This window comes from Tympanuchus pallidicinctus, unplaced genomic scaffold (genome assembly GCF_026119805.1).
Source record: "Tympanuchus pallidicinctus isolate F22 unplaced genomic scaffold, pur_lepc_1.0 scaffold22, whole genome shotgun sequence".
Taxonomy (NCBI): domain Eukaryota; kingdom Metazoa; phylum Chordata; class Aves; order Galliformes; family Phasianidae; genus Tympanuchus; species Tympanuchus pallidicinctus.
Window position 1 is genome coordinate 41010794 of NW_026294739.1, and position 26166 is coordinate 41036959.

Below are 26166 nucleotides of genomic sequence, written 5' to 3' on the forward strand. Positions count from 1 at the left end.
ACGGATAGCAGATCAAAGTCATTAAGCTGGGACTAATTAGAGCAGAGTTTAGGTTCAATTCAAATGAGCAGAGGTGTACTTGTTTACAGCAGAATTTTGCAGAGTCCTGACATCTGTTATGATTTACATTGGCCACATGGCAGCTTGTAAAGATCTACCCAGTAAGAACAAGAGGCCTACGAGAATCAAAAAAGATGAGGCTTCCTCTTTCCTGAGGGGTAGAGCTGGTGGTTCTGTCTGCAAGAGGAGAGCAGGGAAGCCAAGCAGTGCAAAGGAATGACACCAACACCTCGGTGATGAACCCTCTACCAACGCTGTCACAGCATCATGGCTTTGGCTGAGCATGCAAGCCTGCTGCCAACTCAGACTCAGGAGAACACGTTTTTCCAATCAGACAACACTTACACTGGCAACAAGATCAAACTCCCTGAACTGCTTCTGTGCTTGAAGCAGCATCTCCAGAGAATCGTCCAGGTTGATCATCTCCTTCAGCTTTTTCCTGCCAACATTCTCAATCCAACTGCTGACCTAGGAGAAAAGGGAAAAGCTCGCTATTAGTCACTCTGTGCTACTCACCAAGGCAGGCCTTTATGTGGAAAGAACAGGGAATTGCTCTCCTAACACTGGTCATTTCATTACTGGAAAAAATGCGCATGTACACTTTTTCCCCATCCTGGCATTTCAGTGTGAGCCTCCTGCATTGAGTTTTTCCACTTCAGGTTACCAAGTAATTGCAAAGCTCTGCTATTGCTCACAAAGCCTTAGGCATAAACAGGGCATGTAGCTGCCTGGGTTCTGTTTCGGGTGACCCATGGCCTAGAGCAAGTTCTGCATCCTACAGGCTAGCCTGATATTGCTATTACTGCTACCCCTAAGTGGGATTAAATCTCCCTGCTGCCAGGCTTCCTATACCACTTCCCTTTTCTGACTGGCAGCACATAAATGATGTCAGTGCAAACACACTGATGAATCCTCACCAGCAATCTTTCAGAGATCTCTGGGACTCTCAGATATGGGTTTTCTGAAGGCAGCTCGCCACTGCTGTGCAGTAACTACAGGTTCCTTGACAGAGCCCTGTCACCACCACAGTTTTAAGCCCGTAACTTCAAACACAGGTGAACAATGAGCAGCTGTGTCCTAAAAGCAAAGCAGACACAGGAGGCCAAGCAGGATAACACCATCACCACTGAATAAGCATTTTAAAGACGGCTGGCAAGTTTGTCTGCGATGCTTCAGAAACAGCTGCAGCCAGAAGGACAGATTAGTTCTGTTTTCCTCATCCATCTAACTCAACCCACGTTCAAAGACGAATTCCTACTCTTCTGGATTGAGAAAGGGCCCGTGCCCATGGGGCAAAGCCATCCACACGAGGAAGAGGTGGACTGGCTTCCCAGCTCGTGACATGCAGCACACAGGGGCACACAGTGCTGCTGCCTCCTGTTCGGGGGCGCACTTGAAAGCGGAGACAGGCTGGGAACTTGCTTTCGTCTCCTTTTTGTCGTTTGGATTAAGAACCTGTGCATTTAACTTTAAGGGAGACTTTACTAGGTTCTTACATCACACTTCTTGTCCTGAACACAGAGGGCATGGCGCCCGAGTGTCTACCTCCAAATGGGAAAGTCATTAAAGGATCCACCTTGGCCTGTGAAAAAGCCAGGCAGGCTACAGATTCCTCTGCAAATCCAGTTCTGTCCAGACAAGAGCCCAGAAGAACAATGGGGAAATGTGAGAAGTGGAAAAACTGACCCTAGCCCTGATTTTGAAGGATACAAGCTCCTAAGGTGAGTTATCCAACCAGCACACCGTCCTTCAAACACACGCACGTACGTGTGCACACAGTTCTTCATACACACACGGACAAGCTGTCAGAAGAGATGCATAAAACATCTCGTCGTTGATGAGTTACAGCAAAGGAGACTGCGAGGCTCCATAACCTACAGGCATAGTTCAGGCTTGGGGAGCACATCGAGACCTGCAAGACTGAAAGATCTGATAAGACCCTGAAGGACACTCAGAAAGCTTGAACTACTTTATTTTTTTTACAACTTTTCAAGGTTTCTTCATCTACATGGTTTGAGGTTTCAAAGGTCTTTCTGAAAAATCAGTGCCTGTTTGCTTCAGTTATCCCCCAGCTAAAGAGCTTTAGGGAACACCACAAGAAGGAAAGCTGAAGCTGCCACAGACCTGCAGGGGCTAGCAGGATGAAGCACAGCTCTTGGGCTAAGGATGGGTATATTCATACACCTGAAGACTGTGTACAGGGGCTGTACCCAGAGGCAAAAGGAGCGTGCCTGGGTCTTATCCAACAGCAGGGACCTGGGCACTGCACAGGAGTCAACACCAGTACAGCGGGGAATGGCAGCTAGCACAGAGTATGCGATGTGTGGCTCATTCAGCAGGAGGATGAAAGCAAACTCTGTGGGATCTACAGCCCTGAGAGACACATGAGTTCGTCTCCAGCTTGCTGCCATTGCTCTGCTGCTTGCCAAGGTGGAATATGAGGAATGGCTCCTCAGCAGTCATGCTGGGAGGGTACTTTAGTGAGCAGTGTGACAAGATACCTCACCTCCAGGTGGGGTCTATCAAAGAGCCACTACAGTAGTCTTCAAGTCAAGCAAAAGCTCACAGATGTTTATGGGATTTCATACACCCACACTTTGACAGCAGCCAGGAAACTTTCACCTGCCATCAGCAGACACCACGTGAACAGCAACTTGGTTCTCAGCACTCATAAAGGTCTACCCCAAACTCTTATGCAGAGCTGCTCTTCAGGAGGGTTGCAGACATTCTGTGTCTCCACAGGACAGACCAACGCGTACCTGCTGCGGCACAGTCAGAGGGCAGCAGCAGGCAGCCACAAGAACGGACCAACAGGCATTACTTACCTCCTTAAAACATTCTTCCACCTTCTCAAACTCCATCACCAGCTCCAGTTCCTGGATGCGTTTATTTGACGCCATCACCAGGCGGTGCACGCCCTCATCAACTCGATTATAAAGCACACCAGCAGCATCAAGCGCGTCCCTGCAAGGGGACACACGGCTGGTCAGGGGTTTTGCATGAGGCCTTTCCCCCAGCGCTTCATGCAAACGGGGCTGACAGCAGCAATACAGACATCTTCCCCGTGGGAAAAGAAGCGGCCATCTCCATATGGAGAGCAGAAGGAAAACAGCGCTGCTCCCTGCCTGTGATTCACCACTCTGAGATCCCACTGCGGATGACCTGGCAGGAAGGCTCGAGGCATCTCCCCCCAGGCAGCCTCCATCAAACATTTCACCATACCTGTCATGCTTTCAGAAGGATACTCAGATCTTCACCAACACGGATTCGTGCAGCAGTGGCTTTTACAAAACACCAGCTCAGCTGTTTCAGTTTCTAAAACCACCATTTAAATTTAATACACAAAACACCCGATACCCTCACCCTCAAAAACTTCCACCAGCCAGACAAAAACACCAAGTGTGCAGCACCTCAGCACTGAGAGAAGTTCTATTTTACAACCTTGTTCAAAGATTGAAGGACTGAGCTCCCCAGGCAGCTGTGCAGCCCAGAAGGCAGCAGCACTGTGTGCAGGCAGGGATGCAGGGACTCAGGATTGAACACAGACCTGCATCCTGGGGAGCTCAGCCACGTCAGCACATTCCTTCCAAAGGCCTGGAGCACCTCTGTGGCACAGGTCTGGATGAATTGCAGCTGGGATGCCCGAGACAGGTGGGCAGTTGAGTTATCTCTTGCATCCCAAACTCCTATTTCTTCTGCTTCTACATCTCCCTTCTTTTTCTAAGTACAGACTGAAAGTGCTGCAAGCCTCTCCTGTGTGCCTCCTGCACTTATCCCAAACCAGCTTCTACATTAACAACATTTTACAGCCTCCTGGGTTGTGACAGCATGGTTGCGTTGGCTTTCTTTAAAAATCATGTTATTAAAGTTATTTGAAAGACTTGTGAAACAGAAGGGCAGCTAATAAAGTTACAGAGGCTTTGCTAATGGAAATGCTAATGGAAATTAATAGATGCAATTCAGCGTTCACGTTTACTTCTGTCTCATGTTAGAAGCCTTGAACCTATGAAATGCAACCAAATGGAAGCACTTAGTCACAAGCACCCGACAGCTTTCAGATAGTACTTGTCATGAGGTGGTGCAAGAGTCTGGACAACTCTCTCTGCATAGCAGAAACCCACAGGATTTTTCCATTCAGAATTCCACCCAACATGCTATGGCCAACTCTGCAAACCTCAGGCTCTTAGACACTTCTTTTTTTCCCCCCCCTCTTCAAAATGCCATTCGTCTGAATGAATTTCTCCAAAGTGCAGCCAGAATAACAAATTGTTTCTGGACTAAGATCAGTGCTACTGCAGTGCAAAGGAGACAGGTTCTCTACAGAGCGTCTGCAGGCTTCCATGGAAAGATCCAAGCTGTAAGGCTGCTCCTGTGTTTCCCCAACCCACCCACAACAAACAATGACCACGTTGGCCTTCTGTTTCGCACCCTTTTCCTCGGGACAGACCCAGATCCAACCCAGGAGATGCGTGTTACCACTGTCCAAACTGGGCTCTTGGAAGTTTGTTTACAGAGCAGGTTCTGAAGGCAGCCGTCAGCAGCAGAGACAGCAAAGAAAACTAATGAGAAACAGTTTGGGAAAGCGATGAAATTGTATTTGGCAACTGCTTTAATGCTGAGTTCTGGTTTCTGGATGAGGCTCCAGCAAAACACAATATTGACTGACAGATAGGCAGACACCCTTCAGTCTTACTCCCATGGGTCTGAAGTCCCTGCTGGCACGAGGAAAGCACACTCACATCCCAAATGCTCGTCCTGCTGGCACAGACCAGTGGACATCTGTAACTTCAGGCACTACAGGCTGCTAACTGCAAGTATTGTGACTGTTCTCTTGTGATGGGAAACGTTTTTCCAACCTGTCTCTGAGCTTCCAGAGAGAATGCCTTGGTGTTGATGTTCCTCCTTCAATGAGGCTCATCAGCAAGCCAGACCGGTCTGCTGGGCTTTTCTGTAAGGGGATGCAAGGGGTGGGGGAGTCCAAACACCCACCCAACCCCATGATAAAGTAGTGGCCATCTTATGATACAGCAACTTGAAACAAGTTTCAGCTCCTGCACTAGCCTAGAGCACTGGTGATTACCTGACAGAGGGAAAGGGAGCCCCAGCACCACTCCTTCCCACTCCTGGTGGAAAACATAGAAACATGTTCTGCATACACCTCACTGAGGCCCAGCCTGCCCTGTGTGTGCAGAAAGCTGTAGGAAACAGCCAAGCTGAAGCTTCCAGATGAGAAGCAAGCACTGAGCCCTCTGAGCCACCAATGCAACCCACGTGCTGGCAATGTGACCACATGGCTACACAGCTGCAGGTACTCAGCCAACTTCCCTTCATCTCAGCAGATTCAACAGGACTGAAAATGGCACTGTTACCACACAAGGAACTTTTGTTTTCTGATCCACAGACGTCTCAAAGTTGCATCGAGTCAGGATCCAGGATCAGGATTGAGGGCTTTGCACCGCAATAAGGAACTTGATAGAGAATTCATCTCAGGTTAAGAGGGCCTGAAATGAACTCTTGTTTTCCTTTGTACAGTAAATGGGGCTGTTTGGTATATGTATCGTTATCTAAGAATTCTTATTCTTGTAATTTAAAATCATCTTGCTTTCTGGGAATTCTTGCAGCAGGTTACTGATAAACTTATCAGAGCACAACGCAGTGCTCCGAGCTGCCCTTTCTCTCTTGGTGCTGCCTATGAGCACACACAAGCCATCCCACAAACACTGCCAAAGGCACCACAGCCAGGCTCAGACCCAGGGAGGGCTTCAGGTTTAACCCTACGTGACCCTCCTCCCACCCAGCTGGGCTCCCCCAGCATCCCAGCACCTCCAGCCCACATTCCCAGGTCTGGCTGCTCTGTTTTCATGCATTCTCTCTTGCTTGGCAAGCGTCCATTAGAAGCTCAACATGCAGTTGTTGGTCTTCCACCGCATCTCCTAGGTGACTCCATTCATACGTTGTCAGCTCCAGACAGTTCACTCTCAGCAGCCTGGCAGGCCCTGCAACCAACATCCATCTTGTGCACTCCTACACAGAGGACCACAGCCCTTCCCAGCCTGCAGCAGGTAGGCAAACCAAAGCAAACCAAGGAATCACTCTCAGCTCATGGCAAAGTTTTGGATTCACTTAAGCAATTCCAGCTCTCACAAAATGTCATTTAGGCATCAGGCACGTTATCCCAAATCCCTGCACGTCTCTTTACCCACACACTCATCTCCACTCACCTATACACTTGTTAACTTCCTTCCTAATTTCTAGCATAAAATAAACACGACAGTGACCTGCAATGAGGAGTTTCCTTTGAAAGTTTCACCTCACACACACAGCTATTTCTTTCTCAGAGAAAGACTTCAGGGTTTTCCATCCCTGCCCTCCTCTCCTTCCAAGGCGGCCTAAAGGAAACAAAACACACTGAAAGTTTGGTTCTACCTACACAAAGGGAAACAAAAAGACCTTCAGCACCTTGCAGATCTTTTAATAGCAGCCCGAGAGAATCCAAAGAAGAAAAGCAGAGTTGTTTGAAGTCAGTGGAAAGTCTTGTCTAAGCCTGGGTTTGTTTGGATGCACTGCAATTTCCCCATACATGTGAGTGCGGTAATAAGAGTCTTTCACTGCATTCTTCCACGGTCAAATCATCCAAAGTAATTTTGCAATAGTGCAGAGTCGATATAATTTATAGCAAACAGGAGTAGCTTGATGTCAGTTTATGTTTCCCCAAATCCTGTTTTCATTGGGCAATTATCGTTTCAGTGGAAAAGGTTCCAAACATCCCCAGCTCTCCTGGAGAAATGCCAAACGGTCGGATAATAGCAGGGTAATTTTAAACCTGTAATTTATAGAAAGGCCATTTCTGCCTGAATCTGTCCTTCAAAAAAAAAGAACAAAAAGGTAGCCCAGGGGAGTCACACTCCAGCTTTCTAAGCAAAAATACCTGATTTTACAGAAATACATGGCCACAGAGGCATCCAGCAGGCCTGCAGGTGCTGCAAGAGCCACGCTTGCCCAATGCCTGCGAGCACCCTAGGAAGGAAGCAGCAAGAACATCTCTGCCTCTGTCTGCTGCTAGGACAACTGCTCTGATTCTTGTGTAATTCAGAAGAAGCACAGCCAACGTTCCAACATTAGCATCACCTGCTCTTCCACTCCTGGTGTGCAGCTTTCCAAGTGGAAGTCTCCGTGGGCTTTGGAAGAACGGGAAAAGAATCTGGCAAAGGTACAGCTTTGACATCACCCACATCCTCTGCATTCACACCTGGTTGACGAGTCACTTAATGCTTCAGGAGGAAACCCTTCCAGCTTCACAGAGAAAGTATCACATGCCCAAGGGCTGTTTTGCAGCAACAGAAATGCATTAGAGACTTTCCCGGCCATTACTGCGTTTTGGTAGCAGTGACAGCCAGAGTTGTAATGATCCCATCAAGGAGGTCAGCCTCAAAGGCACACGCCTGCTCATCAAGCTGCAAAGTTTGCATGCTGCCAAGGTTACAATTTGAATTTCTTAAGGTAAAGCTAATGCAGGCACCACTAAATAAACTGTAATTGTTCTCTGCAGCACCTACATGGCCACGGTGGTTTTAGTTACCTAACAATGGCACTCCAGCTGCTGGCACAGCGCTCAGAACCCCAAAGCGTCCTCTGAAAGGTGCAGCATCCAAAACCAAGCGTGGGGCTGCCTGTGGGACACCGAACAGCAGGACTGGCTGAGACCACAGCCCAAACTGAGCCCTGAGCACAGCAAACGTGCTGGGAAGAACACAGTTAAGGCTACACACCACAGACATAACTGCCAAGAGAACCCTCTTCTGCAGCACAGTTCACTCTGATGTGCTTTTAGCAGAAGTATACTCTGCAGTCCCTTTAAAAGCAATGGCACCGAAGCACACAGGTATCCAGGTGTGGTCACAAACTGCTACCTTACATTCTTTCCCCAGCCTCACTTGCACTCAGTTACCCCACCAAGATCTATCAGAAACCCCCAGCCCATCAAATCACCCACTTACAAGGTACAGCTCATCCCACAGCAGAGCCCCAGACAGCACCTATTTAGGACCACCAACTTGTGGTTTCCCACTAGCTTTCAAAACCTCCTGTCTCCAAATGTTGCTCTACTGATGTTTACACACATTTTTGGGCTGGCTGCACTAGTGGAACAGCTGTGCCCCTGGACTTAGGGCACAGGGCTTTCAAGATGCTCTGCTTGTATGTATATATACCCACCACCACAGCAAACCAGAGTTTCCCCAACACTTCCTCCTTTTACACCATCCCATTCTTTCCAATACGTGTAATGGCAGTGATTGTGATATTCACTGCCCCAACTCAGCAGGACACAACACGGTGCCCGTGGGATGCTGTGGGCTGAACCAGGAACTCCAGGCAGCCCAGCTAACATCCTATATTGGAATTTTTTTGCCATTTTTTCCGTGATATTTTTGAACAGATCAAAACAAGTCAGCATGACGCTCGCTACCTAATGCCCCGTTGGCATGACGAAGGCTGCAAACAAGAACAAGCAAAACAGGAGCCTTCTGGGTAAAGCCCCACCGAATCCAGGGTGAGCAGCAGAAAACAAACAGGAAACTGTGTCCTGAAAACCCTGAGAGAGCAAAGAAGACTTACCAACGAGCAGCTCTGTGAGCTCTTCCCTCCCTGCCAGTGCCACAGGCGGCTCCGCACCGCGTTTCACTCGCTTGGAACAACAACGGCTCCTCACTTCTTTATGTGCAGAGCAACAGGGTTTGTTTAAGGCGAGCCTAAGTGCTTTTCGCCAGCCTAAAACCACCACAGCAACACAGGGAACTGGTTGGACTGTCAAGAAAATGAATACCAAGCAGCACGGTGTGTTTGGATAGAAGTGTCCCTGCGTGCTCCTCCCCCTACCTGACACAAACAAATAGGATCGTGGAAGAGCACTGCCACCCGTGCACTGCTGGGGGCAAAGGGTTCTGTGCCTGTCAGCATCTTCTGTGCCACCAGCAACAGCGCAGAGGCGTCTCACGGCAAAGCTGCTCAACTTTGAGGCCGGTATTTCAGCACAGGTTTTCATCTCTCCCCAATGAACGCGGAGGGTTTATCTGAACCTCAAGAAGAAGGTCTTAGCATTAGGAACATGCAGAACACCACACAGCTCTAAGCTATCAGCTTCGACCACAGAGATCCTGCATTTGTTGGCCACGGCTTCAAGCAGGCTTTGTGCTTCCTGCTGCATGTGAAAGTAAAGGGAGAGAGGTGCCAGTGCTATGCATGAAGCAGGTGGCCTCTGCTGCCTCACCTTGGAGCCAGCACCACCAACACAGCCATTAACCAGTCATCTGGGATGGGAAGACCAGTGCAGAGGAGCAGAATGATCTTATCTGCAGCACAAATTGTGGTTGTGCTCTGATACAGAGCATGCAGAAACATTTAAATCTGAATTTCAGAGGACACAAGTGAAGCAAAGATCTGATCAATCACTGGTGAGCTGTTCCAGCTGGTACTTATGTTTTGCCAAACCTGAAAGAAAAGTCTTCTCTGAACCTGCCTAAGTTTCAAAGTTTCTATTCACTGAGCTCTGCAAAGTCAGGTTGAGTGACAGGAATGACTGCATGGTTTCTCCGCAGCCCAGACAATGCAGATCTGGCTCTATCACCACTTAACTGGAACTTCCCTATTGTGACCCACGGATGAGTAAAGCAGGGCGTTGAGACAGCCCGGTGCCTGGCCCACAATGGGACAGCCAGGCCCAGGGGAGCTGCACAGGGCAGCCCAGGATCCCTCTACTGCTGGAATCGAGTTGGCTTTAGCATCAGGAACCTGGCAGCCGATGCTCAGGAAGGCTGCTCCTCGCTGCCCATTCCCTCTGCTAGCGTGTGTCCCCACCCAGGGCTCCCATCCAGACCTCCACATCACACCAAAAATAGCCAGCTCACAAAACCAGCTCTTGGCTGCCACCACTCCCCCCTCGAAGCACAGAGGCTAACTGCACTGCCTTCGCAAACAAAAGGAGACTTCACTCCTCCATCTATTTTTAAGCTGTTTATTCACAGCTTGCAAGCACAAATTCTTTTCAGATGAGGAGTTTGGGGAAGGGATAATGATTTTTCTGGTTCCATGTTGCACAGAGTCCAGCACCCAACCTGGTCATGCTTTCACCATCTGAGCTTTTCCTCCCTTTCTTCCAGCTCTCTCATCTAATCTCGTGGCCACCATACCTGCCAGCACATGGAACACAATGAGATTCCACTCCTGCACCACACTAAGAACACAGTTTTGCTGCTAGAGCCACGCATGGGGTGTGTTCTGGTTATGACCGGTATAAAGCACCTTTAATAAAAAAATATTTGTGTTTTCTTTACTCCAGTTCTGACTCATAGCAGAGAGGACGAAAGGCATCACTGGACACCTCCTGTTGGCAAGCGTTCCCAGCTCTTGGCTGTGCCAGAAGAGCAGCGTTAATGAGAACAACAGTGGAAAATGTCTGGTGGAAGATGAGGTTCAAAGTCTCTGTGCCTCGCTGCCCGGTCTCCACACTCACGTCTCAATTCAGTAAGAGCTCCCACTGCTGCTGCCTGCCTTCTGGCAGCTTCCCAAGCCTTACGATGGAAGTGGGATCTTCAGAACCCACCGCGAGGTAAGCAGCGTGTCTGCACACCTCCTGCAGCTGGCTGAGCGAGCTGCCTCCAAGGCACAGGTCGGCTGATTGATACAGGAGATATCCCAAAGCCAGACACACCTGCTAGCCAACCCCACCTAACTGACGAACGAGCCTTTTTCATACGAGAATTCCTGTCCAGAAGTGCAAAAAGTATTATTAGTAGCATTGAAGTGGTGGATGTCTGCATGGCATCTGTCCACGGTTAGTGACAAAAGCTTCAAATAGGCCAACGGGAGGCATTTCAACGCCCTGAAAGGCTGGGACAGCAAAACCTGGAAAGCTTTCAACTGCTGTGCTGACAGAGCTGGGGAAGCACTGAGCGCTCGGCGCAGGAGTCGGTGTGATGCAGACGTGCTGGGTTTCAACCCTGCCAACTCCACGAAGCAGCAAAGCTGGCTTCAGCAGCTCCCCTGCACTTCCAGGTCTTCCCTTCCCTCTTCAGATGAGCACTTAGATGGGTTCAGCTATCTTTCACAGCAGAACTTGGTGAGCATGTAGTTCTCCAGGTCAGCTTACGCTGGGACCAGAGAGGGAAGAGTTACCAGTGGGAGCCACAGCTGTGGTGCCACGGCATCCATCAGGTAGGACCACACTGAGGGGCTCCTCCCAGAGCCCAGGTCAGATTTGAGCAGCAGCGAGGTCCCCCTGCTCTGTGTCACCAAACACTGATGGGCATTTTGGCTCCCTGAAAGGACACAGCAGGGAAAGGTGCCAAAAAACCACCCCAAGGGAAGTTTTATTACTACTGACTGACCAGAGCAGGGCTTGTTTGCCATGCGTTTCCCAGTGGTATTTGGCAGATAGCAAGCAACTGCACAGAGCACAAGCCTTCTTCCTTGCCTGTTTTAGGTTACTATCTCTAAACTGCAATCAAGCTTTAGTTACATGGGGTTTTTTTTTGCTACATGAAGCTACAAGCCTTCAGAGCTAGCAGAACACATCTCCTGCAGAAGCGGGCAGGCCTCTTGCTTCTGTAATCCCACAGCCATGGTGCGCTTGGGTCTCTCCTTCCCCTCAGAGCTCTTCAGAAAGATCAGTCTTTATCTTGAGCCCAATACTTCTGGTTGGCATATTTTATCTGTTTGGAGATAAGAGTGCAGAAAACTCCTGCTCTTGAAATGTCAGCCTCTATGCATATGAAATTCCTGCACGTTTTGACAGTTCTCTGTTCACTGCTGACCTCACAACTTCGGATTAGGAAGTCTGGGATGTCATGAGTCTGCAGGATCAGCCTTTTGCACTGCACAGTGTGACAAGTGATTAACGAGAGCCAAAAGAAGACGTAGAAGGCAGAAACCATTTGATTTTGGATGTTAGGATGCATGTTAGGATGGGGGAAATTGAAGACTTCAGCACTGACCTACACGTAACAACTGAAAGGATCAAAAAAGCAATCCAGCGGGTTCTGCGGAGCACACAGACACGACAGCACTGCTCATCTTCCACGTTTCCAAAGTTCAGCATTGGACTCAGATGCATCAACAGCCAGCTTCAGCAGGCCAGCCACAGTATGTCGGTACAACTCTGCTTTGATCCCATCCGTTAAGGCAGCCCTTAAAAACCACGATGACAGGAGCCTTTGCAAGGTTAACAGAACCCAGAACCTCTCCTATCTGAACACCAGCTTGGACAGAAGGAGCTACGTGAGCAAGTGCAGAGTCACAGAGGATCTAAAAGCAGCAGTGCCCTGCACAGGGCTCTCCGGCCATGTGATGGGAGGTTTTACCCTCATCTGAAAGGATCCTGGAACAGTGAAGAGCCCTCTGCCCTGAGCTGCATGACAAGCAGGCATTTCCTTATTTGAAAATACCACACAGATTTTAGTTTCTGCAACTGATCCACAAGCTAAAAAGAAGAAAAAAAAAATAACTTTTTCCATCTGCTTTCATTTATCCTCCTCAGGCTGGAGAGAGCCCCACAGCACACACTCCCCATACGTTTTGGCAGGCAGAGAATATGACCTGAATTAAACAGAACACGCTACACAGCCTCGGCGTGTGCTCACCAACACCGCGCAATCAAAGCGCTGTGTGTGTGTTCCGCCCCTATCCTCACTAAGGTAATCAAAGCAGTAAATTATCCTTTGAGGCTCCGTGAGGTCAAGTTTCAAAGTTGATAATTTCCCTGCACACGAACACATGTTTAGCTCAAAACCCAAACAACCCATAAAAAGCATACATGTTCCCCTCATTCTCTCAAGCCTGTGAAGTTGCCGCGTGTTGCTTAAGAACAGAATAAAATAAAGCCACACAAAACACAACCACCCGCATTATCTGCGCTTCTCACGTCAGGTCTGAATAAATAGGCTCCAATTCCTCATTCTGCCCAAAAGCTGCACCAGGTGTATTTTAGCAGATCAGCAAGAGAAGAGCGCCCTCGTGGCTTGCCAGCGCTGCTGCAGGCATCACAGCACGGAGCAGGAACGGTTACAGCGCTCGTCCCCAGAACGCCCACCCTGCCTTTCCAGCGCCGGGCAGCAACTCCCACAGCCATCCACTTGCCAGTGAGAAACATTCTTTCCCTCGTGTTCAGGTGAGACACCTGCAAGCTATTTTCTTATCTCCACTCCTTTCCCTCTTCTAAAACCTCTCTGCCTGTGATGGCAACAGAGAGCTTAATTAGGGAAGGCTGCGGATGCGGGGCCATTACCCCCCCCCCCCCCCACCCGCTGTGCCCTGCCACACCGCACACCAGAACTTATCTCACAGCCAGGCTGGAAGCTCCGGGCTGCAAGGGAATGCCTTGCTGTTTGCACAGCACATAGCACAGAGGACTTCACACGCTGATAGGCTTCAGGTGTTTGACAGTACAAACAGGGGTTGTGCAATGCCCCGGGGATTTCAAACAGCTGGCCTCTCTCATTCCCCCGCTTCTCACAGCGATTCTGCAAGTGGGCAGTGAGTATTTGCTGTGCAAACCACACCAATGTGAGAAGAGATCAGAGCCTGCTACAGCCAGAAAGCATTCCTCTCAGTTAAGGCCCTTGGAAATCCCCTTGCATAAGCAGTGCCTTGGCAAATCACACAACCTTGGCCCCAAACATCCGTCGCAGGCACCCTCAATTACAATTTTTGCTTTAGAGGCACAAAGAATATCCTACCCTTTCCTCACTATCCAAGGTATGAGATTTGGCTTGGAAAAGGAGCTTAAATAACCGTCTAGATGAATCTGCTCACTAAGTTTTTGGACTAGGGAAGAAGCAGCCAGGATAAGAGTACAGCTGTTATGCTTTGCACCTTTGTTTTCAACAGAAGCCCTCTCTACCCAAAAAACTGCTCACTGGATTGCACCAATGGGCCATCTCCAAGAATGCCACTGCCCGCTCTGTGCTCACCTCCAGCTCCTCTTTTCTCCCTCTCTAGGGGCTCACCTGTAGTCCTGGGTGAGGGTGACACAAGACTCCTCCTTCCTCAGCCTGGCCAGCAGTGCTCCACCCTCCAGCTGCAGCCTGACCAGCCGTGCATCCTCCAGAACATTCTTCATCAGCTGCCTGTAGTTCCTCAGCAGCACAGCAGCCTCCTGAGGGATTGCAAGAGCGAGACGAGCTGTTACTGCAACATACAGGTGATGAGGGAACCAGCAAAAACCAGAGGCCAACCCAAACTAAACCACATCTCACCTTGTCCCACCCTAGGAAAGAGGGAGTTTGGTTCCCAGGGCTGTTTCTCTCAAGTATGCCGAGTCCAAAGCGATAAACAGCATTCCCTTATGCTCTTGATACTCCACCCCACCAGACTGAAACCAAAAACCAGTTCCTACTGTGCTCCACTTGCTGGGCACAGGATCATTTTTTCACCCTCATTTTCCTCTGACAGCCAACTCCATGCTGTTCTCTCAGCCTGGGCCTGCTGAAAGATGTGTTGGTGCAGGAAGACCCAGAGAGGCTCCTGCAATTATCTTCCAACACTGTGCTGCTGGGACACAACGCAGAGCAGGCAGCAATTTCCCACCATACCAGTGGTTAGGAAGCTTCTCGAGGGGATAATGCTTACAACAACAGCTCTCAGAATGACCTGCCACTACAGCTTTCACATTCAAAGTTATGGCCTTTCTGCAGCTCTTCAGCTTCCTGCTGCCCCAAGCTCACGTCTGGTGTGGGGTGAGGGACATGCTCACCTCAGCTCTTCCTGGTAATTTTCCAGATTCCACTTTATGAATGGCTCCCTGGAGGAAGGCACAAGCCCCTTGGCATCCTTGTAGCAAGTGTTCCAGTTTCTGTAAGAGGCAGAGATTAATGTCTCACAGCTGATGAGAAAGCTATCTTTTCAGCATGCAAAAAGTTGAAAGGAAAAGAAAAACAAAAGGATCAAGCACATGAACCCAAGGGTTCAATTACACCATTTGGAAAGGCTGGATGAGTAAAAAGAGGCCCATGAGCCACCACAGGCTTCAGATGCATCACTCTGTAGGGACCTTCCAAACTCATGGCATGCCTGGACCACGCGTTAGAGAAAAGAAAATCAGTGCAATTATGTCCCACCTTCTTCTACAATTAGCATTTCTTCTAACTTCCCACTAAGATGAATCACTGCACATGCATTTCTGGAAGAACAAAACTTAGAAGTAGTACTTGGAATCTCTACACTTTAAATTATCCCTCTTCTTGCTAAAAGTGGTGTAAATTAAAGGTTAGGAAGCTGGAAAGCTTCCACAGTCAAAGCACCTTAAACTACCAGCAAACGTGAAGGCTGTTCTCTCTTCTGGGAAAAAAGAACGACCAAAGGAACCATTTCACACATAGGTGAGAGGAGACAGTGCTTTTCTGAAAAGTCACTGCTATAAGCCTAGAGGCTCACAGATGCCACCCTGCAGCCACTGAAGTCAGGGAAGAGAGGAAAAGCTATTCAGAAAGAGAAGAAGGAAAAAAAAAAACCAAAGGAAAAGGCAAATGGTGAAAGCTGCTGTTTGAGTTCAGTTGAATTCAACCGCCTCTTTGGAGTGCTGAACAGCCCCAGAGGGGACAGATTAGCAGGCAGGATGCAGGTGAGATCACCGAGGCAGGAAATAAACACTGTTTGCCACACAGCTGCAGATCTAAAAGGGTCATTAGCACATCCAGTGCATTACATAAACAGGCAACCCATACAGACCAATTCCGACACCAACTCCCTTTGGTAACATTTTGTGTGTTGAGAGACATGGAAACAAGAGGTATTCTGATACCGAGCTCCTTTCTGCAAGAATTATCCTTCTGCACCTCAGCTTTTCTTAACTCTGTCCAGAAAACGAATCCACATCCTCTTGCAAAGCCTGTCTGCTTCCCCACTGCCAAACCAACCTCAAGTTCTCAGATTCTATCCTAGGCACCAAGGCTTCAGCATTTCTACTGCATCAGCACGGGCACAGGGTGCTTTTAGATGAGAGTTTAAAAACAAAAATGGTCCGAAAGTAAACTGGGAAAGCTAACATCTGGCAAGTGCTAAGCTTAACTGCTGAAGCTTGCCACCAGCAATATGGTAACACTATCAGTAATATCATCACCTGCTTCAGATCCCACAGCCTGTGCCACACAGCACTGCGGGTAGAGATCAGAGCTGGGAGACCACGGAACCTTCTGGGAGTGCAGGAGACAGGCTGAGCCACTCAGCTGCAACGCGGAGACAAACGGTGTGCAGCTCTACAGAGATCTAATCCTGTCTCATCTCAGTGTGCCAGATCATGTCTCAATCCAGCTTTCACATGCTCAACAAGCACACGATCCTGATCCACAGGCCTTATGCTCCCTCCGCAACGAGGGCATACAAGGGGATAATCATGAGGGCCACAAATGCTACTTGTAGAGACTTTTGGCAGCCCTGCATGGCCAGCAAGACCTGCAGTCCTGCCAGATATCACCAGCACATGGCTGCTGCTCTCTTCGCCAGAGCTCCCTCCCATATGAACTGCATCTGGTTGCTGCAGTTGCAGCCCCTCCATCCCTCAGGATTAACCTGGGTCAGCTCAAACACTTCCAGAGCGGTCAAACAAGATCGTGGCACTGAGGAACATCCAAAGCAGTGAAACAGGGAGAAGGAATAGGTTACTGGTACTGCCTCCTACTGTGACCTTGCTCCCAAGGCACACTGAACAGAATCCATACAGGGCAGCCTCCTGACCTCATGCAAACAGTTCTCAAAAAGGAAGAAAACATCCCTAGACTGATTTTTTTTTTAGCCCTTCCCTGTATTTTTAGTTTCAATGTTTTCTAAAGCATTCAAATTAGATGACAACTTTGGTAAATAAGTGAATAAAGCAGCAAATACATGTTCCTGTAAGGATCTGAAACAACTATCAGGAACTTCCAAGTCTGACTCCTTCCAGGACCGCAGCTTTCACTAAGCAGCACCTCTGGCTTTGTCCCAAGCCCCAGAACATCTAATTTTTGATCAGTCCATTAATTTTTGAGTCCCTGATGATCAGGCACTAATATGCTATCCTGAGATGAGCACAAGAAGTGCCTGTCCTTAAGCCTGAAGCATCACTGCACATCACAACAAAGGATTCTGCTTCTTTTTTCCCCTCAAAATACGGGCAAACCTGAATTAACACAGTTCAAGCAGATGAGCTGAAAGCTGAAGTTCCTCCAGCTATGCTAACAGGCCACAGGATACCTCCATGTTATGAAGACAATGTCAGCACTCCTTTGGCAACAGAGACGGTCATTTGCATGTGCAGCTGTTACAGGAAACACTGCCTTTCTGTGCTTGTAGGCTCAGTTGCTCACAGGCTCTGCTCTCTTGCTTCAACTCCTCCAGCATGCCATTCCCAGCTACAAAGAACACCAGACACCCACTTACCATACGGAAACTTAACCAGTCCCGGTGGCAGTACGGGAAGGTCCCTTCCAGTTCCAGAGGCAGCTGTGAGCTGTCTATGTGCTTATGGAGGGATTTCATGGAGGTGAGAATTTCAAACTGCATTGAAACAGAATGGGAGAAACAAAAGCACAGTTGCGTTAAAGGGCAGCGAGTGCTGGCAAGGAGGAGGGGAAGTTAACAAGAGACAGCATTTCTTCATTTATCTTGCATAAAAACAAGGCACGCTGTGTATCTGCATTATGAAGAAAAAAATCAGTTCCCATCTTGGAGCAGTTTGCTGTGCAGCTTAGTGGGTGAGCCCCGAGGGAATGCAGGCCAAAACACGTCGTTTCACCAAGCAGAACATCTGTGATGGAAGTCTGGCAGCAGCCAGCTTTCTCTAGCTGCATCCAAAACTTCCAAGTACAAGCGGAGCAACTCAGCTCCCTCGTATGCTCTCACACGGGGTTGTAATTTGCATTTGTTTGGAGAGCCTCGGAGCCTAAATCCAGCCCCCAGCTTCCCCAGCTCACTTCCTGGAAAATCTGAGCCTCTCTTTCAGAGCAGTCCCTGCCCTACCCTCAATTCTCCACTCACCACAGCAGCTATTTGCTCCAAGTGCTTCCTAGATTTCAGCACTGATAATTTCCTTTCTCTGAGTCTGCAGTACCTCAGCACAGAATTCTGGAGGGACAGACAAGTGCTCCTGAAGGTAGGTGGAACCCAGCCCAAGAGTGCAGGTGCAGAGAGTCAACCCGATGCACGCACTGCAAAGTTTTCACTTCCATATGAAATAGTGAGGATGTTTCCAATTCCTCCAGCATGCCCATGTCTTTATTAAGCTTTGTTCTGTTCCCTCCTACACGCTTTGGATGCGCTCAGTGCTTTTAAGTAATGCCTTCTGGAGCTCGCCCTGCACGCACACACCTGCAAACACAGAAATGGACTAACAGCATTTGCTGTCTGTTAGGCTTTCAGGGCAGCGTGCCACACACAGCAAACACAGCGCTGTCCTCCAGGGTCAAAAAGGAGGACCGGGTCTACTTTGAAACCGAGAGGATTTTTGTGGCAGGCACAGGATTTCAGTCTAGCCCTGCAGCATGTAACAGTCTTGGTGCAGAGGGAGATGAGTAAGATGCAGTCTGATGCTCTGTTCACTCATCACAGGCAATCAGAGAGGTTAAAAAGCCCATATTTCCTACACAGCTGTGGAATACCAAGGCACATTTACTTCTACCGGGGGGGGCATGGTGATGCTGTGATGATCTTCCCTCCTCTGTTAGCACCTCCTGTTACCCTTCCCAGGTATCTCAGCTGCAGGAGAACCTCACATGCCTACACATCTCCTCCTCCTCCTCCTGCAGAAGACTCTCAGCCGCTGACAGCAGCGACTACAAGGGGAGGAAACATGAGAGAGGAACAGTCTGTGAAGCAACAAGTCCCTTCATGGGATGGAGTCCGGAGTTGAGAAAAACGAGATCTCTTCTTGACCAAGGATTTCCTCCGTCGTTCAGAGGAGAGCAAGAAAAGCCTATTTGTTACTGTTAATGAACAGGCTCCTCCATACAGCTCTCCACGTCCCCAGCAAACCCCCTGCATCTCAAGGGCCCCAGCAGACCGATGTGATTATGGCAGACACGTCAGCGATGGACTTGACAATAAACACAGCACGACAGAGACAGGTTCAGCTCCCAGGAAATTTTACAACCCCATAAATACCACACCCGTAAGAGACTACAGCCATAAAATATAGAGAACTGAAGAGATTTCATGTGAGAAGGAGCGTACATTAGTGAACTCAGAACGCTCTGCTCAGAGAGTCAAACACAGGATAACAAGAGCTCCCCAGCCCCTGCACAAATGCTTTTATTACCTGTCCTGCTGCTGGCTTCTCCATCCGAAAAGTCAGATCTCTTTCAACCAGCAGCAGTACTCCATGAATACAATGAGGATCCATGTCCTGCAAAAGAACAGAGGGGAAATCCCATCACCTGTCCATCCAGGATGCTACGGAGAATCTACTGTCCCAGCTCTGCACAAGAGATTGCAGTTTCAAAGGTACTTGGAAGCCTGGCAGGCAGACACTAGGAACAGGGAAGGCTGCTCTGCAGAGCACCAAGGCCTTAAGGTAGTTCAGTTCACGTCAACTAATCGTGCAGTATTTAAGGAAGCAGTGAAAGAGGGCAGGTCTTGGCTCATCTAAAAATTGCTGCCTTATATATATGGAAAAGAATCAGCGAAGGAAAAAATTAAGAACAGCTACATTCAATGTCCATGTCAAGGTCGTTTTTCCTAACTGAAAGGAAAATTTTTTCCCCACAGTGCCAAAAATACCATCTTCTCTATACTTACTGCCAACTCACAACCAAGGACTTGCATCCTGTCGCTAGAGTTGAACCAAGAGAAATTCCTCTTTGGACACACTGAGGGACGCCTGGCAGATGCAGCTCAATCTGTGACCCAGGATCAGCTTTCCAACTACAGAAGCACTCCACAGGAAACTGACAGCAAGGACAGGGAAACGTAGCAGAAACATTCAGATCACACAGACAGGACCAAATAAATGATACTGGGATCTGGATTGCAAGGAAAAGCTGTCATTCCTCATGGTTGGAGAGAAGCCATTCCATCTAAGTGTCGTGTAGATGTTCACTGCATCTGCAAAGACCTTGGAAACTATCCAGCAACAAATCCTTTTCGGCAGTGCTCAGGCTGCAAGGAGCTTGCCATACAGGAGGCCACAGCAACCCTGCTTAAGAAAATGCCCCAGCACTGCTGAAGTGAAATATCCAACAGGAGCAGCAGGGCCAGCACAGAGGCAGACATCTCCCTTCCACCGCAGACCGTGCTGCCCAACCTGACCAGCACCCAGCACTGCAATTTAGAAACAAACCCAGCTTTGCAAATGCAGGCGGCAGCAGGGATCACAGAACAAAGGGAAAGACATTTCTCTGTGATGCTAAAAGAGGATCCTTTGGAACAGTCAGGAAAATAGCTCAGCTGAAATACCTCCCAGAGCAGCAAGAGGTTCCTGTCTTCTCAGATCCCTTTCTCCAAAGCAAATTATTCATACTTTCACTGTTATCTGAACACTGATCAAAAGGCCAAAAAGAACTTGCAGCAGAATTAGGCTGAAATGGGTAAATACTAAAGCTCATCTAAAGAGAAGATGGGGGGACACTGAAGCTGCACCAGTAGCTCTGAGTTTGTCTGCTAGAAGGTAATGAAGGATGAGAGTATCCACAGTGCCAAGATGGGTCACAGAGCTATGAATTAGATAAATGTATAATTCCACAATTCCTCCTACACTCCAGCAGTCATAAGACTTACAATCTGGAAATGGTTTGAAGTTGAGGGAGGGCAGATTGAGGTTGGATGTCAGGGGGAAGTTGTGTACTGTGAGAGTGGTGAGGTGCTGGAACAGCTGCCCAGAGAGGCTGTGATGCCCCGTCCATCCCTGGAGGTGTTCAAGGCCAGGTTGGATGGGGCCCTGGGCAGCCTGGGCTGCTGTGAAATGGGGAGGTTGGTGGCCCTGCGTGTGGCAGGGGGTTGGAGCTTCGTGATCCTTGAGGTCCCTTCCAAGCCTGGCCATTCTGTGATTCTGAGAGGATAAAGGTTGGGGTTGGTGTAACACAGAGTTCTAAGAGCCAAACACTCGTTTGCTTGTGCACTGTGCTGAAAACAGCAGCCGAAAAACCATTTGCAGGTTAAGCTGGCAGGGGAAAAATGTCAAGAGAAAGAAATACTTCCAAAAGAAATTAAGTATTGCCATATTTTTTTTTCCAAACAGCTGAAGAAAAGTCAGTCTCATCCAGCTCTGAGGGATGCATCCAAGTGGGCTACAGCAGTTCACAGGAGAGCTCTGGGAGGCAAGCAGAGCTGCAAGCAGTGGGGTCCTGCCTGCAGAAGCTTCCTTACAGGTTTTCATATCATCTCCTACCTTTGCTAACAGGTCCAGCTGTGTGGAAGCTAAAACGCAGCCCACAACTCCAAGGGAACACCACAGGTACAACGTGGATGTTAAAGGGCAGTATTAACAGCAGCTCAGAAAGCAGCAGGGCAAACACCGACCCTGTTGCTTTTTTAAAGTAAGAATTATTTATTTTCTTCAGGCAAAAGCTTCAAATCAGCTTCTGGCTTCCTGAATCAAGCCCACGGCCAACCTTCATGCTGGCCACAACTTGAAGCAGTGGCAGTTTGGGCAGCCTGTGCTTATGGGACACCCCCCACGCTCAGTCTTTAAGTGAGCACTACTCGTAGAGCTGCAGGAGATTCCTGGTCTTTAAGATCAGACCGAGCTCCTCCACACTACTGCACTAACAGGGCATGTAAATACAACCCTTGAACAGCAAAAGGATTACACAGAAATTTAAACTGCTACTCTGTGTCTGTCTTCATAAACAGACTTCTCCCCTCCCAGTCTAATGCAGATCCAGCAGATTAGGGATTAAACATTTGCACTGACATGCAGTACTCACAAGTAGCTCATTCTAAGAACTCAGGCAGAGGAAAATCCCACAGCTGTTTGTTCTCTGAAGTCCAGCACACGCTGCCTTGCTCACTGAGGCACAGCAAAGCTCAAAGCAGCAGGCTCCCACAGCACAGAGCTAGCTGGTGCCAAGCTGTGACCAAGCATCAGAGCAGCATTCCCCTCTGCACAAAGCCTGCTCCAAAGCAGTATTGTACAGCTTCCCCCGGGAACAGAGCACGATCCATTTTGCAGCACATCAACACTGCATGCTTCCCCTCTTCTCCTTTGTACAGAGTTTCTCCTCCTTCCTCTCAAGTTAGCTTTGCTGCAGCACTCGATATTGCCTCTGCTCCCAGTGCTGCCTGGGACAGAAAGGCTTCCAGTAGTCTTCATGCACCCTCATCCTTAAGAGGATGGGGAATAAAGTCTCGCAGAACACAACTGAAGGCAAAGAGGGTGAGAAGGGCTCACAAGGTGGCTCTGGACAGCAAAGGAAAGTCAGGGAAAGCTATCTGCCTGTTAGTACTTGATAATTCTGTTCACACATTCACTGTGGAAAGATGGAAAATGGAAGAGCTATTGCCTCAGCTTGACAAATCTTGACCCAGAAATATCTGGGATGAAATTCTTCTTCTCTCCCCAGGGAGGTTCTACAGGGTTAATAGATTCGAGCACTGCAACAGGAAGAGACTTTGCATGAGGTCATCTCTGCTGCGCTCATCCGCTGTGAAGCAGTGCTTCTCACCGCTGAGTCAAGAGGAACATGGCCCTTCCAAACTGAACAAGCAGCACCGGGTCTCAGAACTTCACACATCCCACCCATGTTTTCATAGCGGCTCCACAAAAGCAGCGTAAATAAAGTCCTGCTGAGCAGAGAACAGAACAAGAGAGATGAGCTCTCTAGACACAGTGTAGGTATAAGAGAAACTGGGAGGTGTAGCAGGGATCCCAGAGAGGAGCCCAAGGAGGTCACCTGTTACATGACCTTCCAGGCCCAACGCACTGATTGCTCCTGCATCCACTGCCCAGCAAGCCCCGCCACGCTCTAGAACACTTGACTTGCTGCACTGTAGGCAGTTTTCTAAACTCTGCTCTCCTTATTTGGAGCAGATGAGAACAATGTCGTGGGATCCCAGAGGTAAACCAGAAGTAAATGCTAGGCATCCCCAAGAGGCTCAGTAGGGGATTACTGTTGTGCCAAGACCAGACAGCGAGCCAGCTGAGCAGGTCTTGTTTACAGAGTCTGCACAAGAGGCAAGGTGAGGACCAACAGACCACAGGCACAGCAATCAGCCTGTCAGTCAGTTACCTGGAGCACACATTCAGCTCCAGCAACCTCTCTTGCAGCACACTAATCCCTGCGAGCTAATGTTGTTCTACCCTCTACTCAGAGCTACACTGACATCACAGCAGGATATTGCACAGGTAGTTAAATAAAAAAAAAAAGCTTTTCCTCCCTCCCCATTTCAAGGGATACAAAGCATTGAGTCAGGAGGGCTTTATTCCTGCTGTGCTCTGTGAGAGCAGTGACCTACTAGGGGCCCCAAAGCACGCTGTCTCTCAACATGCTGCTGTTTTCCAAATAACCCCACTAAAACACAGCCATGGAACCTACACAGAAGCACTCAAAAGTTTTAGCAAGCCACTGCCATGTGAACATAACAAGAAGAGAAGGTACTTGCTTGTTACCTCTGCAGAACTGAGCAGGGCATCAGATTACTCCTCCAGCACAGAGAATGAGCACTGTAGTGCTCACACCTCCTCCCAGCCCAGGAAGCAGGAGGACTCTGACTCAGCCCCAGCACTCAGATGTGGCACTGAAGCACATAAACCACAGGGACACCAGCCTCATTAAAACACTGCCCCATTCCAGTCTGCAGAGCTTGAGCCCTGCGAGACCTACGCTCTGATTTAAAAGGAACACCTGCTTAAACAAGATTAGTCATAGCTGCAACCCAGAATCTCCTCTGGCTTTCTAATAACAACAGACAGAAGCAATCTGGGACCAGAGGCATTACAGCCCACTTGCTTCCCAAGTGATTGATACGAAAGCCTTTGACCTGAAGCAATATAGAGTTACAGCATGTCCGTTTCCCATCCTTCACCACCAGCCACACAAACAGCTGCATGTGCTCTTCCACCTGGTACAGCACGCAGTGCCTTTCCCTTCTGCTGCAGCAGGCAGAGGCCCCTCCTCCTCCCTTCTCTGTGGGCTGTGTTTTTCCCTGTGTTTCACCTAGACCCAGTCAACAGGCAGCATCACCACACACTATCATTTGTGACAGCATTTACACTCAGATACAGGACTGTTCTCAGTGTAGAGACAAATAAATCTGAGGGGTGGGGAGGAGCGTTCTCTAACTCAGACTTGCTTAGGTTTTTTTTTGCTTTGTCTGCAGTCTGGCAAGTTCTTCAAACAGGGCTGGGTGCATAACTCCATCTCTCAAAGCCAGGAGGCAGATGGAGACATAAGCAGCAGATGGAGATACAACCTCCAACCAAGACAGCAAGCCAAGAAGCGTTCCTTTGTCTGAGCTCAAGGATCACCTGCAAAATGCTGAATGCCTTGAAGAGAGCAGGAACCGGCGAACAGCGACGAGCATCCACAAGAACAGTCAGACCCAAAGCCTGACACTCGGGTCTGCAAGGACAGAGAAAGAGGTCATGTTAGCCAGCAGTGATGATCAGCAAGTCCCTGAAAGTCAAACTCTTGGAAGTAATGGGGTAAAGAAGGCACGTTATGACTCTGTATAAGGAAAGCTAACTATCTAGCCACTCTTCCTTCCCTTAACAACACGTACAATGGAAACCACCACCCAGACAGCTCAGGTTTTACCACTGTTTTCATGTGAACTTTCAGTTTCTCCAATTCCTAGGACAGCTCTCACCAATGGCAGAAGTGCTGATCCCCCTTCTGAAGGATCCGCACAGGAAAAACTGTCCTTCCTCAAGGCGTTCTGGGTCAAGCTTGGCCTTACTCACAGTGCTTCACAAGAACAGCCCTTCTGGATCAGACCCAAAAACTCATCTTTCCCAGAGTCAGGAATGAAGAGAAAAGCATAAGAAAAAGCATGAGAGGCAGAAGCATTCTCAGGTGTTAAGCCTGCTCTGTTCATCGACGGTTGAAAGCCTACCAAGTCACTGACAAAGTCAGATAAGCTAATAAGAGTTAAAGCTATCTCAAAGTGAAAAGGTCTTGGTAGAGCCCACATTTGTAGAGCACGTTTTCTTTCCCCTGACAGCCCAGGAGTGTCACAAACCTCGGGATGCTGTGCAGGTACAGGAGGAGGCGAACCAGCTCAGTGGTGTTGCAGTGAGGGTTTAACCAGGCTGTGTTCCTTGTTGTTATTATTGCCACCGCACGTCCTGACTTATCTCTGGTACCTGTAAAAGAGGGAGAAAGAAGTCATGCAAGGACATCAGACTAACAGAGCCTGCTTCCAGGTGCGTATGTTTCAGATTTCCCTGCAGTCACCCTCGTCAGCTCCCTAGAAATGCTCTGCAGAACCAGACACAGTCTGTGTTACACACAGCGTGGGCTACAAGCACACTTCCAAAGTATGTAACTGCTGCCCAAGAATGAAACAGCTGTGCACTGCTCAGGGAGCTGAGCTCTGCTTGCCCTTCTCTCAGGGCAGCGTTCAGTTTGGACTGTTCTCTTCCACCCAAACACAAAATCCTCACCAAATTTGGCAGAAGTTGGCTAACGATAACACAACCTTTTGAGAAGTGAAAGAATCTCAAGATAAATAACCTGACACCCACTTGTGTTCCAGTATCACATGTAGAGGCTGCTCATCACGGCCACCTCTGCCCACTGCCCATTTCTGCCCTGCCCTCCCTCCCTAGGAAAGAGCCATGAAACCTCTGCAGGCTCCCGAGCTCCTCAGGAATAAACGAGGCCCAGCCACTACGATGCTGCTACCAGTTCTAGGGAACAGTTAAGGCATATTACAGGCAACACAGCTGAGCTGGGATATGCTGAGAAAGGACAAACCCCTCCACTTCAACTACCCACACTGCTACCTGACTCTTGCCTTTCAGAAGTCCAAAGACAGCTTATCACAGGCGCAGGCCGCTCTAGGAGCTCCCAAAACTAAGCGACATTCCAGCTTTGAACTTTAGCCATGGCACGCCTTGAGAACCACAAGGAAAAGGACTGGAATTACATCCAATCTCCTTTCCAGATGCAAAGAGAGGTAACAAGAGGAGAACACACCGCTATGGAG

The 26166-nt window shown here is 48.9% G+C and overlaps 1 protein-coding gene across 6 annotated transcripts in view; it reads right to left on the minus strand.

Annotated features, from left to right (window-relative positions):
- The window catches only part of PLEKHG4 (pleckstrin homology and RhoGEF domain containing G4), a 79449-nt gene that overhangs the window by 21849 nt on the left and 31434 nt on the right, over positions 1-26166 (minus strand). For all 6 annotated transcript variants that reach the window (XM_052685380.1, XM_052685379.1, XM_052685378.1 and 3 more), the window contains exons 5-12: positions 25198-25321; positions 24485-24578; positions 19340-19426; positions 17467-17583; positions 14807-14905; positions 14061-14209; positions 2886-3024; positions 406-528 (exon numbers count right to left, since the gene is read on the minus strand). In XM_052685380.1, coding sequence (XP_052541340.1) covers positions 406-528; positions 2886-3024; positions 14061-14209; positions 14807-14905; positions 17467-17583; positions 19340-19426; positions 24485-24578; positions 25198-25321 — 932 coding nt within the window. The remainder of the gene's footprint in view (positions 1-405; positions 529-2885; positions 3025-14060; positions 14210-14806; positions 14906-17466; positions 17584-19339; positions 19427-24484; positions 24579-25197; positions 25322-26166) is intronic.